The sequence below is a fragment of the Notothenia rossii genome (assembly GCF_949606895.1).
Source record: "Notothenia rossii genome assembly, chromosome: 1".
NCBI classification, from domain to species: domain Eukaryota; kingdom Metazoa; phylum Chordata; class Actinopteri; order Perciformes; family Nototheniidae; genus Notothenia; species Notothenia rossii.
The window spans coordinates 32970149-32985935 of record NC_136912.1 but is presented as its reverse complement, the minus strand read 5'-3'; the positions used below and the strand labels follow the sequence as shown (position 1 = coordinate 32985935).

The following is a 15787-nucleotide window of genomic DNA, read 5'->3' as shown; positions in this document are numbered from 1 at the left end:
ACTTACTTCTATATTGCCAACACTCCCAGGCCCAGATAAGGATTACATTGCAAAGCACTGCTAAGGAAAAGAGAAAGATTTGATGTGGTTATCAATCACACTCGATATGCTTGTTTTGTTCGTTACGCATGGATTAAACTTGTAAACTTAAATGTATCTTCTCACAGCAACATCAGCGTTATATGTCTTAGCACCTCAAAGTGAACAAAGCAGAAAGAGAACTTTATTATAATAACATTAGAGGGGTGTGTATCATTCTGCCTTATTTCATAGTAGGCAGGGCTGACATACAGACGTTTTGTTATGGTACTATTTACACAGTACTTGGCACTAAAAGATAAAACTGATGAAACTTGAGATACTGTATTTAATGCTTTTAATATAACATGGACGGAATCTTCACATCAAACCTCGCTTGGGAAATTGGCTTCACTATCAATGTTTCAAAGAAATAATGGACCACAGACATCATGATTCTAAATCGCATTGTAAAGTTACCAAGTAAAGCGTATCTCACATGGGAGCTTTAATTCCAATGTGAGATGATGTTTATGTCCTTCATTGCTTTGATATTTTTTTCCAGCTCACTAACCTGCTGAGGTTCCTGTTTGACCATATGCTTATGCAATGCTAGCAAATGATAACAGGAAAATCATAATGCAGAGAATTGCACTCACATGGTGGTTTCACTCACCTTTTTGCCCTGGGGTAGAATCATGTGACATTTCAGGGCTAACATGATAATGACTCTGTCCCATCTCTAACTTTGTCCCTCCTGCTCCCTCGGCGGACTTGGCTCTGCATGCTGCTGTTAAGTGGAAAGGGCAACTGGAATGAGGCAATTGTTATTCATTCTACTTTCTGCATAATATTAATGATTCATTTCATTGAATCATTTCAGTTGGTTTTGCATACAAAATGTGGTGTTTTATATGTAGTGCATGACAGCAGAATGGCAGATCCACTGTAAGTTAGACTGGGGAGGTCACAGAGGGCAGGGGACCAATCCCATCATGCATAAGACAATAGGAGTTCATATGCAGTTCATATGAGAGCAGGCGGCAACCTCCAGTGAAGCCAATTTGGAGGTGCCGGAAACTTGATTTATTATTTCATACCCAGTAAAGAGTGACAAAAATAAATCTATGAGAACTGACCCTCATTAGATTTTTCAACTCATTTAACATTTCCTAAATGCGAATATGATCTCAACTGTTTGTTTCTGTTAGAACGATGTACATTTTTAAATGGTCATCCCGGGTAAAGTAGACACTAAAGCAGCATACAGTATACTGTATGCCTGAATCAGGGCTACCTTGTGATTGACAGGTCGCTGCAATGGTGTTGTCCTGTTGGGGATCCATGTTTTTTGTCTTATATTTGTTTCCCTTTCACAGTGTTTATAGTTTGTTAAGTTCATTTCGACATTTTGGCCAGCTAAAAAAGGATACTTCAAACGTCATTGAATGTGTGAGACAACCCTACAGAGACGAATCAATCAATATTGCGAGTCAATGAATGGAATATTTATTATCATGGCTTTCAATCAGGTGTTTAAGCTGAATTAAGGATTATAGGGACTTAATTTAGTTGAAGGGCCCATGTCATGCTTTTCCGTTTATTACCCGTCCCCTTGTGTGTTATGAAGGTTTTTATGCATGTAAACGGTCTGCAGAGTCAAAAACCCTCAAAGTACACCCTGTAGCGAGTAAAACTCTAACACAGTCTATGCTGCCCCAAAACGCCTCGTTGGAGATTTCTCATTTTCCATTGTTTACTTCCTCGGTACTGTGAAGTGGGAATACCCAGAGGCCACACCCTCTGCCAGCATTTCACGAAACAAAGCTTCACAAACCTTTCAGCAATTCATGCTGATATGTACAGCGTAGGGCACTGAAGAACGATGCTGTTCCTACTTTGTTTGGACCCGCGGGAGATTCGGGTACTCAGCCTGTAAGTATTCATTGTTGTTTGTGTATTTATGATGTTTAAAACAAACAAGGTATCTACCACGACTGCTTAAACGGGTAAACGTTTTTCGGGCTACTACGTTGGGATCGTGGAGAAATTCTCTCCGCAGACCCAGTCTCACAGCGTTATAAACCTTTTTCTTACTAAATATCAAGCCACACTTATTGTTTTTACTTCGGCTGTGAGTGTCTGTGTGTGCTCAGGATGAGTTTAGCTTGTTCTCGCTGTATCGCCGACCCGGAAGCCTGTCTGCTCCTCGCAGCAGATCACAGCGAGCCCCGCAACGTACCGACCAATCAGAGTACACTGGGCTCACAGGGAGGGGGGGGGGGGCAGAAGCTCCAACAAGCCGTTTAGGACAGAGAGTGAATACACATGCTATACAGAGATGCTGTATGAGAAACCAATGTGAGTTTGGAAAATTGCACAATATAAATCTATTTTAGTAGACCTCAACAATGAAATTATGATCAGTAGAAATGGCCATGACATGGGACCTTTAAACGAGCTTCCACAAAATATTTTATGTTATTATAGATACTCTCACAGTTGGGTTTATTGAAGGTCGAGGTTTGGATTGCAGTAGGGAAAATAAATGAATGATTGAGTGGAGTGCATGTGAATGAATGAAAAAAAACAATTAAGTCTGAATCACGCGTCAAACCACAATATGTGGATTTAAGGTGTTCAATGTCTTGAGCAAAAATTATCATAGTCCTAAAGCATATAGCTTTCTTTATTTTAAGGTGCCTCTTAAACTGAGATATTAGTTACTGTATATAGTAATAGTGTTGACAATCTAAAAAAACTGAGCAACTCAACAGTTCACTTTATATTTGTTATTGTCAAAAAAACATTACAGTACAGTATGTTCTACAGAAAAGCTGAAAGTCAAGAAAAGATGGGATGACGGCATTTATTGCTTTCATTTTTCCCCTCTTATACAGTGTGGACGGATTGAGACAGTGTGGTGTCCAGAGCAGGGCCGGCCCTCGGCATATGCAGTATAGGCGAATGCCTATAGGGCGCATCAACCCATAGGGGGCGCCAAAAATTGAAAAAAAAAAAAAAAAAAAGTTAGAAATTTAAAAAATATATTTTTTTCAATTTCATAACACAATTTGCCGATTTTGGATCAACAAAGTACATCTTATTATCTTATACTAACAGAACTACGCATATATTGCATACAGCGCCCATAAACTATGGCACAACCCTCCCAAAAAATCTAATTGAACTGCCCCAGCCCCAGTAAAAACCAGAGGTTTATGTGAAATTGTTCTTTTTTTGAAATAATGGTTTTAGTGTGCAATTATAGGTTTTAATTTTTTATTTGTGTTAATTTAAAATAAATCAAACTCCCAAAAAACATATACAGCTTCTGTGTGCTTTTATTAACATTGGAATTTACTGTGTAAGGGTCCGCGGGGGGGAGAGCTTTAGAGAGCTCTCTCCTGAAAGACTGAGCGACTGATGGGGGAGGAACAGGCCTGATGGAGGAGCCCATGCTGGGCATAGCTGATACAAACTGCACAGGCCGTCTGTCACTTTATTTGACTAAATCTGTTTATTAATACATTTAATAGGTTTGCACCTTCTGTCTATTATTTGTATTATTATTTCAATAAATTGTATTTGTATTTGCACTCCTTTTGTCCGTTATACTTAAAATGTTGGATTACACATTCCCATCTGACTGAAGATTGGCCCCATTTATTTGTGACGTCGCAAACTCTGCGGCACAAGTGATGTGAAGCTCATAAAGCGAGGCAAATAGAAATAATCAGCTGATGAAGTGTAGATGTGGAAATAGGTGCATTCGATCAGCTGACTGTGTTTTTAATAAGACTCCCTTTTTTACCAATTATAAATGGTAGTAACTCATTAATGAATGGGAATTTGTTTTACACTTTACAATAAGGCTCCCTTTTGGCAGTTATAAATGTTAGTGACTCGTAAATAAATGGTCATAAGAGATGCCAAGAAACATCAAGATGGAACGGGGGAGAATCAACTCAGTAAACAACAGATACCAAGGATGCTGGCTGATGAAGAAGACCAAGTAAACTAGGTAGCCAATATAAGGCTTAGTCATCTTGTCAAATAGTGAGCCTGTGTTGATGTATGCTAGAACTGCTTTATAAATGGTTCTTAATGATTAATAAAGTTTTTAAAACCTAATTAATAACCTAATTATAAACCCTGTATGAATCCTTTATAAGTGTAGACTTATTGTAAAGTGGTACCCCATTGTTAAATGAATATATATTTGTGAAATACATATGCATATTCATGCAGCAAATATTTATCATACAAATCTACTGTATACATACACACATACATACATATGCTGCAGATAATAGCAGATCGTTTTATAGAGTGTGGAATGCATTTAAAATTAAATTCAAACTAATCTTGAGACCAAAATGTGCTTAAATGCAATGTAATTTTTTTTGATAAATACATGTATTATGAGCTTCTGCTCTGCTGAAAAGATGAAAAATAGCATCAGATTTAAACAGTCTCTTTATCAAATGTCAATGATTAAACAATACAGTATATTCCACAGACCTAATGGAAACCTAGCTTTTGGTTATCACCTGACCCTTGAGAGATGAATTATACCAACCTAAAGGGGCTGAAATTGAGATGGAGAACATGGTAGACATACCTGTTAAACATCAGCATATTAGCATTGTCTTTGAGAGTATGTAGCCTAACCGTTTTGACGTTAACCATTAGCTGAGAGCAAAGGAAAATCTTGGCAAACTCAGTTTACTATTTGTATTGTTATATTTACTGACCATTATTCAGCATTGCTTCCTTTATTTGACGGAAGACAATATAAATATGAGAGAGAGAATGGGAGAGAGGTAGGATGCAACAAAGACTCTGGGTGTTTCTCAATGTCGAGGACGCTTCCTTGGTAGAACATGTCTTCCGAGTCAGGTCCTTCAGAAGCGAGGAAAGAATCCTTCCTAGCCTCGGAAAACGAAGAATGGTGGAACAGGCTAACAGGTGTGCAGGTGTGCAGGTGTGCGTCATATCCGAGGCCCCACCTTAAATGAAGTGCGATTTCCGCCAAAGATTTTGGAGATTGTTCCGTGCGCAAAGCATTGTGGGGATTTTAAGACCACGGAGGATACACATGTGCAGCCTCGAAATGTCCCGCAACGAAGGACGCCGGCCTCGGTAGAATTCCAAGGATCCTGGACACTGGAACAGTCCTTCGGCGGGAATCCATGACGTAGTATCCTTGAAATAGTGTGGGAGCCTTTCTCGACATTGAGAAACACCCTCTGAAACTTACATGAAAGGGGAAACAAGAACGGAGCATTTGGACCTGTAAATAAATCATTGACGTCCCCCTCTTCAGCCTTTCCACTCTTTCGTAATGGACTGCTCTTAGTTTGAGTTGCCATATATATAAACTCTATATCATTTGTCCTCCAATAACTTGGCTGGTTGCAGGTGGTGAGTGAGGAGCAGCATGTGATTGCCGAATGACAAGGGGATGGCCATCTGGCTACGGTGTTAGAAATAGAAGGTGATGCCTACAAAAAAAACATTGACTTAAAATGCAATCCACATCTTCTCTCTGAGTCTGCCCTCAAATTAAAGCACTTGAACAAACAAGCTTTGATACAGCTGAGGAAATGTTATTAAGAGCGGCTTTATTAGAAGGTATGGCCCAAATAAAAAGCAATTGCCCGTCACTAAAACTAGGTCCTGCAGATGTATTTACTCCTCTTTGTGTGTGTGTGTGTGTGTGTGTGTGTGTGTGTGTGTGTGTGTGTGTGTGTGTGTGTGTGTGTGTGTGTGTGTGTCTGCGTGTCTGCGTGTCTGTGTGTGTGTTTAATCCCCTCCTTCTCTATCATGCAAATGAAGCAGAAGCTCACAGAATGGATGGTTGCTGTCACACTGAGGAGAAGGGCCAGATCTATTGGAGAAGAGAGAGAACCAGCATGAAAGACAGAGGTTGAGATAACGCGAGGAGTGTGAGACTGATGGCAGATGGCGTGTGAAAGATGGAGTCACTGCTTTTCCCATGCTTGCTTGGAAGAGAGCAGAGGTATGGGGCACCCTGAACACACAGTGATTGATTAGGGAATGGATTTTTCTTGCCACTGTGCTCCACCGTCAACCTTGGGACTTATCTACTCACCGCTGAAACATAATCCTTTCCTTGACTTGCTGTGTGATTAATGAAAGTTATTAACACATGTATAGTGTTATAACATGGCAGCACCGCTGATAGAAAGCATGACAAATTACACGGTGTAAGTCACACGCTCTTTATTGAAGGTATGAGCACGACATTCAGTGAAATCCATGACAAACCTTTTATCTGTCCCTGGCAGTGCTCTGTTTGCTCGAGAAAAGAGGGAGGTAATTGGCTGTTGGTGTATAAATTCACTGTCTTAGTTGTAAATCTCTTGTGCTGATAACCTTGGGCCATTGTGTGGGGTTTTCTGTAAGAGAAACGGTTTTAAGTATTTGGACCTGAGAGGTACTTAATCTTTAAAGGTCCCATGTCATGGCCATTTCTACTGATCATAATTCCATTGTTGAGGTCTACTAGAATAGATTTATATTGTTCAATTTTCCAAACTCACATTGGTATTGACTCTCTGTCCTGAGCTCCTGCCCCCCCCCCCCCCCCTCCCTATGAGCCCAGTGGCCATCTGCGAGACAGTGAGACACAGCGAAACCCAGCCCGAAACACATACACACACCTGCAGCCTGGCTGGGAGTTTGTGTGTGCTCGCACACCGACTCACAGCCTCGCCACGTCCCGCCGTCTCAGGGAGGAGAAATTGATTGAGTCTGTGTGTGTGAGGAAGTCCGCAGATTGGTCCATTTGGACCAATCCGCAGACTTAACCTAACTGCTCTGCGGACGTAACGTAACGGCTCCGCAGACATAACGTAACTGCTCCACGGATTGGTCCATTTGGGTATGGGCACGTCACTGTACCCAGGATGACAACAATGGAAAAAGATAAATCTCCAACGAGGCGTTCTGGGGCAGCATAGACAGGTCTTTTCTGTGTTAGAGTTTTACTCGCCACAGGGTGTACTTTGAGGGTTTGTGACTCTGCAGACCGTTTACATGCATAAAAAACTTCATAACACACAAGGGGACGGGTAATAACCAGAAAAGCATGACATGGGACCTTTAAAGCAATAGTTCAGGAGTGGCCAACCCGCGGCTCTCGAGCCGCATGCGGCTCTTTGCCCAGTCTCATGCGGCTCCTCAGTTCATATTTGTGTTTTGTTTTTTTTGCTCATATGTATCCCAGTTCACAAAGGGTTAACAACACACAAGTTTCAGCCCAATCGTTACACAGAATTTTCAACAAAGAAGTGCTTTAGCCAATCAGAATGCAGATCCTGCAGTGCTGGGGGCGGGCTTTACTACACTCGGGATGTGACAGTGAAGGGAGAGATCTGCTTCCGATTGGCAGAAATAACTCAGTTCAAACCGTAATAACTCAATATAATGTTGTCCAATCAAAACGGTAACAATTTGCAGTTGTATATGTGAGAAGGCCTGCTCCCAATTGACACAGAAGGGATCCCGAATTTGGTGATCGCGGTAAATAAATAAACAAGAGAGAAAGTGCATCTCTGTCAGCAGAGCTTCTGTCAGTCAGATGGTTAGGTAAAAGGAGAATTAACAAAGATACACTTCATTTATTTACATTTATTTTTAAATAACTCATGAATCTGTATACAGACAGGGAGAAAAAAATCCTGGCATATTTTTATAAAATTATTAACAAAGATCGCAAATGTGTCCTTTCATGCATTTGAGCCCCTTCCACATCCTCTGTACGTTTCAAGAAGCAACATGCATAGTAAGATAACAACTTTTTTCAAATGTTTTTAACTGAGAGTTTGTGTGTGAGAGACAATATTAATGGTTGACTATAACTGGCCACTGGTCTTAATAATGGTAGGAGAGTTTTAAGTCAATTTCTGTCAATATCATGGACTGTGACATTTATAGGAAATCTGGCTGAGCGGAGGTATATGTTTCTGTATGTGAGAGGGTGTGTGAGTCTATGGGAGGGTGTGTCTTTGAGTGTGTGTGTCTGTGTGTCAATTATTGTTCATTTTTAGATTTTCATTTTGTATGTGTGAGAGATAGAGAGGGGCACATAGAGGAAGAGAGTGAGGGAGCACACAGAAAGGCTGAGAGCAAAAGAGAGAAGGAGAGAGAGAGGTTGGGGGGACATACACCCAGCAGTGTGCCTGTGTGTATGATGTGGCTCTTTGCAGTAACACAGTAAAATGATTGGCTCTTTACCTCTGATTGGTTGGCCAACCCTGCAATAGTTCAACATTACAGAAATATGCTTATTTGCTTTCTTGCCGAGACTTAGACTAAAATGATGATACCGCTCCACGATGTGTCCAATCAGAATGGAGGGTCAGGAGTCATTTAGATTAGCTGTCCTTATGTAATTTCTTAATTGTGTCTTCCAGGCAAAGCAAGTTGAGTATCCCTGATCTACCCTAAGATGGATAGCCTAGCTTTGCATTAAGGCTGGATTCAATTGAAAAACGGCTAGCCTGACACTTAAACATACACCTGCTAGCATCTTTAAAACTCACTTAATTAACTTAAGTTGCAGTGTTATAGTTTCATGCTGTTACAACAACCAATTGTCTTCTCCCAGCCGACATCTGTGCAGCACATTCTCCATTGTCTTGGCAATCCCCGAATGATTACTTCAATTGAGCTTGAGACTATCAGATTAGCTTTGTTCTGCCTGTTTCCAGTCTCGAGCTCCGCTCTCACACAGATAACGAGGTGATATTGATCTTCTCACCTGAGATTGTATATTGACAATACATAACATATTACACATTGATGTTGAACGTCTATTGCTTCAATGCTGATAGCTTTTGCAGGCAGGAGGAGCTCCATCTAAAATGTTAACATATTTGGCTAATATACGTCTCAAGATGTTGATACATCACACTGAGCCAGAATGAAAGTTAGAAAGAGGATATCAAACTAAGGGTCGGGTGGGGTGTCTAGAAAAAGTGGTGAAGTTCAAACAGATGGAGATGTTTGATAATACACAGAGGGAACATTGGAGGAGGATACAAGTGGGGTTGAAGAAGAGATGAGAAGCAATAAAGTGAAATGTTCAATAAATCGATATTCAAATCTATACCTGAGGAAGAAGGGAGTTCCCTCAAGTCCATCATACTCAATAAACAGTCCATCAAAGTGAAAGCTAATCCCTTCTGCATTAAAATCTTTAGCGTCATATCTCAGGGGATTAAGCTTAAAATCCACTCATGAGTATTTACAGCCGCATACTGCACAAACCTGAAATACTTCAATAATGGTCTGGATTTGCCCTCCCACTGAGCACTCATGCATATCTGCTAAAAATGTGTTCTGACATGTGTGAGGGAGGCGGAGAAGACGGGGGATTTGGGAGGTTAGGCTGAGTGGAAAACATCTTCATTGCCTACAAAAGCAGAAGGAAACATGGCTTAGGACTTTAAAGATTTATGTAATGATGCTGTTAAATCTCAGTTCATTAATAGTTTCCCTTTTAATCATTTGTTTCTGATCTGAGCAGCAAAATCTTCACACTCCACAATAGACACACTCTCAAATAAACAAGGTAAACACGTTAATATACGTGCTGCTGATGATGAAGAAAGATTGAATTCAGCTCTCTTCATTTGCCCATTAAGCCCAGGAGCATCTTCAAAGGCCCGAGTTAAAAGGGGACATGAGTTATGACAGTGCAGGCTGCATCTCCATCTGTGCATTTTTCTGATCGTGTAGCTTCACATCCGCAGCAGAGGAACAAACCGCCAGGATGCGACCCGCTGACGCAGCAAGCTCTTTGATGAGGGAGGGGCGGCAATGACAGAATCCATGTTTGCTTCATCATGGAGGCAAACTCAGTCAGCTTTCAGAGGAGGAAAGAATCCACATGAGGCACATAGAGAGAGCAGGGCTGTGTTATATGGCTTGTCTGGGTCAGTGGACATTATCAGGTTATTATCACTTCCTGGTAAACTCAGACCAAAATCTGATGTTAGGTTCTCGGACGAGATGGTTTTCCCAGCCCACACATAATTGAACATTTTCCACATACACCATTTCAGTAAAAGCTGAGGCAGCTAACCCCTCTTTATGAATCCCTTACCTGGTGCATTAAGCCACAGGTGCTGAACACAGAAGCAATTTTCATTACAGAAGGATAGTAATGTAGAGGTTAGCCAGTCATTCTTATTGATGCTACTCACGAGAACTCAGGTGCAGAAGTAGCATGATGAACACAATTGAAGTGCTCTTTATTTAATTTGATGCAACCACGCACTTCATTCCTAACCACCCATCAGGCTTTGTGGAAGCACTCCTGGGTACTACTCCGTGCAAATGTAGTGTAGTTGAAACACAAAGCAGTTACATCTCTGGAGAAAATGAATCCCTAGCAGGAAAGAAATGATATTGTGTGCAGCTACAGTGTCTCAGACAACAGGGGAGCCAGAGCTGTTTCTGAAAAGGAAAGAGTAGTTTTGTAATTTTAACAGCAAAACCAAATCTGGGTAGATAATACAAGATTTGTCAAAATAATTTTGCAAGCAGAGTGGAACTCCTAGAAGTCTTCGTTTTGAGACTGATTCAGGGTTTGATCACGTTGTTGTGTACGATGTTAAGATCGCTTTTGTCTGTTCAGCTTTTTATCTGAGTATTATTATAAACTTTACATCTACAGTCAAATCCAAACTCTTCATCCCGTCACCATGTTCACAAGTTGATAGAAGCACTGCTGTTTCAACCAATCAACAAGGATTCATTTGTATAAGACCTGGAACATTTGTACCAACTTTATATATAAAAATGTAAGATGAACAATGTATCTAAGGATCCGTTAAATAGACAGATCGAGAGAAAAGATCCACCCCTTTCTTTCATTGTAGAATCCTGAAATGGTATTATCTGCCATTCTACGGATGATTTTTAAATAAATTATTTATGGTGTAAATAAGTGGTTCCCAAATCTAACCCTAAACAAAGGAGCTCAAATACCCCTTCATTAAAAGCACCTGTCATTTTCTAAAATTGTTTAATGACATTTTCTCTAACGTCATCTTAGTTCAAACGAAAATCTGGTTGAGTCTTAATGTAAAGTTTGTATTCATGTAACCACTTTGAATAAAGGGAGCTGAATTACTTTTCAAAAGGTTAGTTCAGATGAATTGAAGTCAAACATTACCACAAACAAACCAATCGATTAAGGCAGCAGTAGAACAGCAACTGCTGTTTGATGAAAGGGTACTTGTTTTTCAATGGAGTCTGGTGGTTTTGAAAAGGGCATAAATAATGGCTTCAGTTCCTCGCCGGAAAGGGCTATCTGATATTTACTTAAACTGATACACTCATACATTTTGCTGCTGCCCCCTTCCACAGCAGTATGTTGCTTTACTTCTGTTGTGGTACTCCTGTCTGTTTTTCCAATATGGCTCCAACCTTCATCTCCTGTTGATATTAGACTGACACTGATTAAGTGCCTCATACAACCCTCATGTAAAATCCAAACTGTCCCTTAAAAGTGGAAATGTCATTGATATAATTTTACTTTTTATAACATTAGTTAGAGTGGATTTTTCTTTGCTAATGCTCTTAAACAGGAATAACAACATCATACAGTACAGATTAATAAATGAACATAATTGGCGCGGCTATATAAAACAACCATTAATACAGATAACGAAGAATCCGGTCATGTTGTTTTCAAAACGACAGTTGAAGTAATCTCTTTATTTGATCTTTTGAATGTGCTCAAAGCAGAGAAGTAAACACTTGCTCTTTTAGAAAATAGACAGGACGGTGTAACATGAAAACCTTTCAAAGCTTTGTTCAATATACAAACAATACATTGTTATCATATTGATGCATTTGTGATTATGAGGAGCCACACAATAATACTGTACTGTTTCAATTATTTACAAGCAAGGCATAAAAGCATCAGCCCTTCAGGCTATAAATGTAAAGATGAAATACTGACCGTATATATGTCACTTTAATGTCTTGTATAATATTATTAATGTGTATGTGTGTGTGAGCAGCATACATTAGAAAAGAGTGATAAGATGTTTGGTTTTTACTGTGGCTAAGTGCTTTTTGTGGATGCAAGGGCAGAAAAGAGGATGGTGGAAAATAGAGAGACACACAGAAACAGGTTATACACACACACAAGAGACACACACACACACACACACACACACACACACACACACACACACACACACACACAGACGCACACACACACACACAGACGCACACACACACAATCAAAAACTGGCAGTAGGAATACGATGCGATACACTCTCATGCTCACTTCATCACCACAGAGTTTCACTGTTATACACCTTTTCCTATCTTTCTCTTCCACACACACACACACACACACACACACACACACACACACACACACACACACACACACACACACACACACACACACACACACACACACACACACACACACACACACACACACACACACACACACACACACACACACACACACACGCTCACAAACAAACACACACACATAGTGAAAGCTTCAGTAGGTGCCCATGTGGCTCAGCAGTACCTCTGTTTTCTATCTTTCTTCTCAGAGGGGAGTAGAAGATGTATACTTATGCCAGGGAGAGGTATTTGTCCGTGATTCCACTCAACTGTACATGCCACTGTATCCAGATTAAGTCCCAACCTCATGTTACAACACATGTGCTGATAAAAGTAAACTGCTTAAACTGGTTAGACCATTTTGAACTCCGAACACACTAAAGCAGATATGACTTTTTTTTTGGAGGATTACTTTTTCTTTCTTTTTTTTGTGAAACTGTTTTGCTACTGAAACAGTAAGCAAGGAGCCCCTTCGTCCCATTGGTCCTCATGTTGACAGTGTAACGTAATACAAAGGAAAAGAGAAACAGAGTGACGTGACAGTGAGACAGAAGAACGTCATAAGCAACGGTTGTCAAGGTTGCAAAGATTGTCATGGCTTTCGCATTATATTCAGAGAATGAGGCCATATTTGAAATAAAGTGTCTTTGTAAACCCATCGCCATCCAGTGCGGATCATCCGAGTGCAGCAACTGAGGCGTGCATGCATCACAGTTACTGTTAAGAGTCCGTTTTTTGTATGACAATGAAGGGAGAAAAAGTCAATGGGAAGGGGGAAATTAGCAGAAAGCCCACGTCAATCCTACAGCAGCCTGAATGGCGTTGAATTAAAGCCGCCTCAGTGAGTAAGAGCTTACTCTAATATGTTAATACCTTTTCGAACACCTTAGTTAAATCGATCATTCAAATCTAGCAGCAATCCCTGAAAGTAAAGGTGTTTAAGCCCCCCTCTCCCTTCAGGCCAGCACTTTATCATACAGCTCAGAACAGTTTGAATTTATCTGCAGGGTAAAGTTTCTATTACAGCCCCATACAGAGAGCATTCAGAAAGAGCGTTTCCATGACTTACAGAGGATCTTCTGGAAGGCTCTACGGAAATCCTGGTTGAAGATGGTGTAGATAACCGGGTTTAGCGAACTGTTACAGTAGCCAATCCAGAAAAAGAACTTGAACAGCGTCTCAGGGATCTCACATGGCTCCCGGCAGATCCCGTACAGGCTGTAAGAGAAGAAGAACGGGAACCAGCACAAGACGAAAACGCCCATGACGACGGCAAGGACGAAAGTGAATCGCTTTTCTCTAGCGGCAGAGGCTTTATTGCGGTTGACGGTGCTCCGGCGTTTGCGGCGAGATGAGAAAAGCTCCATGGATTTGGAGCTGGAACGCGACTTCCTGCTGGAGTATTTGGAGGCGGAGCTGCTTTTGCGGCTGGACTTCCTGTCCTTTCTTTCATCACGTTGATGTTTGGAGGAATTGGTACTTTTCTTAGGTTTCTCGTCCGACGAGCTGCTATCTTCGTAGTCATCATCATGGTCCGTTTGCGGATGTTTGGGCTCATTTGGAAGAGGGGATCCGACTGCATGCTCTTTGCAATGTCCATTCTCACGTTCTTGGTCCTTTATGCTTTCCCTGTTGGACTTTACTGACCCGCCTCTTCCTGATTCGGCTTGGTCCATTCCATTCTCGAGCGGGGAGTCCACATCTCTCTTCTTCCCCGACATCGTTCTGGTCCTGTTCTTTGCCACTTGGTATATCCGAATATAGACCAGGATCATGATGACACAGGGGGCGAAAAATGATCCGATACTGGAGTAGAGGATGTACCAGGTCTCATCGTTCAGGATACACGTGGGACTGGCCTCATTGCTGCTCCTGTCCATTGATATCAGTGGTGGGAAGGAGATGACGGCTGAAATCAACCACACCACCACAATCATGCCTTTAACTCTTTTAGGTGTTCTCTTTAAGTTGTACTCTAATGCCTGTGTCACTGACCAGTACCTGTCCAAACTGATGGCACACAGGTGAACAATTGAAGAGGTGCAGAATAAAACGTCCAGAGCCAGATAAATGTCACACCAGATTTTACCAAAAAACCAGTAGCCCATAAGTTCATTTGCCAGAGAAAAGGGCATGACCAGTGTGGCCACCAGTATGTCTGCACTGGCGAGGGAGACGAGAAAAAGATTCTGGGGTGGTTTTAGAGCTCTGCTCGTTAAAACGGCGATTACAACGAGGACGTTCCCCACTATTGTAAACAAAATGAGAAAGCTGACAAGTCCGGCCAGACCCCAGATAGCAAGCTGGCTGTACTGACTCAAAGATGTGGAATTAGAGGAGATATTTTCTGCCTCCATTCCGTCCTCCAAGCTGGATCTATTTAAAAAATCCATTTTTGCTTGTTTTTAGTCAAGGAACGACCTCAGCACGTATACTGTACATGTCCTTTTTCCTTTCTTCTCCTCACCTGCGATCTTCCATCTCCATGCACGCAAGTCTCTCCTTTAGAACAAAAGAGTGAGAGAGAGAGAGAGAGAGAGAAGGCGATATGCAAAGTATGTTAAGTCCTTATTCCAAAAATATGCAGGCTGCTCCGCAGCTGAATGTCCATAGTAAGAGAAGGCTCCCTCCTCAACGCGTCCTCTCCCATTCTGACTGTGCCCACATCTCTCCACCTCCGCGTCCCCGCTGTGTCCTGAGAGGTTTGTAACAACCACGTGTCTTTTTTTCTTTTTTTTACATTAGAAAAAAACTAGAAACGATCCGCTGCGCTGAGAAAAGACAGTGGCGATGCGGAAGAGAAAACAGTTAAATAATCCGACTACATGATTCAACTGTTGTTTTATATTTGATCATGTATTTAGGAGAAATTCATGATATTAGTGTAGGTTGCTACTGGAGGAACATTTGCGTTGCGTGTGTCCTGTTTGTCTGTAGTGTAAGATTAGTTGCTGACAGTTACAGATCGGACAGCAGCCCATCACTGACTCGCTCTCTTCTGATTTAACTATTGGAGGTCTGTTTCAGTATGAGTGCGCGCTCGCGTCCATTATAATGTACAAAGTCAGCAGGAGCTCTAGGGGCTGTCAATACGCACAGACTGACAGCTGCAGAGTGCCGCACCAAGCACCTAGGAAAACGCGCTCTGCTCTGTCCTTCCGTGCGCACACTGGAGGTCAGTGTTGCAACAGCCAGCCCCGGACACCCCCCCCCCCCCCCCCCCCACACACACACACAGACACACAGACACACAGACACACACACACACACACACACACACACACACACACACACACACACACACACACACACACACACAGGTAATATGATCATCATTAGACATGCAGTACTACACATC

General features: G+C 41.5%; 1 protein-coding gene across 1 annotated transcript; it reads right to left on the bottom strand.

Annotated features, from left to right (window-relative positions):
* Window positions 1-10838: 10838 nt before the first annotated feature.
* Window positions 10839-15095, bottom strand: adra2c (adrenoceptor alpha 2C). Its single transcript, XM_079666703.1, has one exon. It carries the CDS (start codon window positions 14820-14822, stop codon window positions 13473-13475), a length of 1350 nt encoding a protein of 449 aa, XP_079522829.1. The 5' UTR covers window positions 14823-15095; the 3' UTR covers window positions 10839-13472.
* Window positions 15096-15787: the final 692 nt, after the last annotated feature.

Excerpts from the sequence above, each read along its gene's own strand:
- adra2c (XM_079666703.1), bottom strand. The coding sequence starts at position 14,822 with ATGGATTTTTTAAATAGATCCAGCTTGGAGGACGGAATGGAGGCAGAA.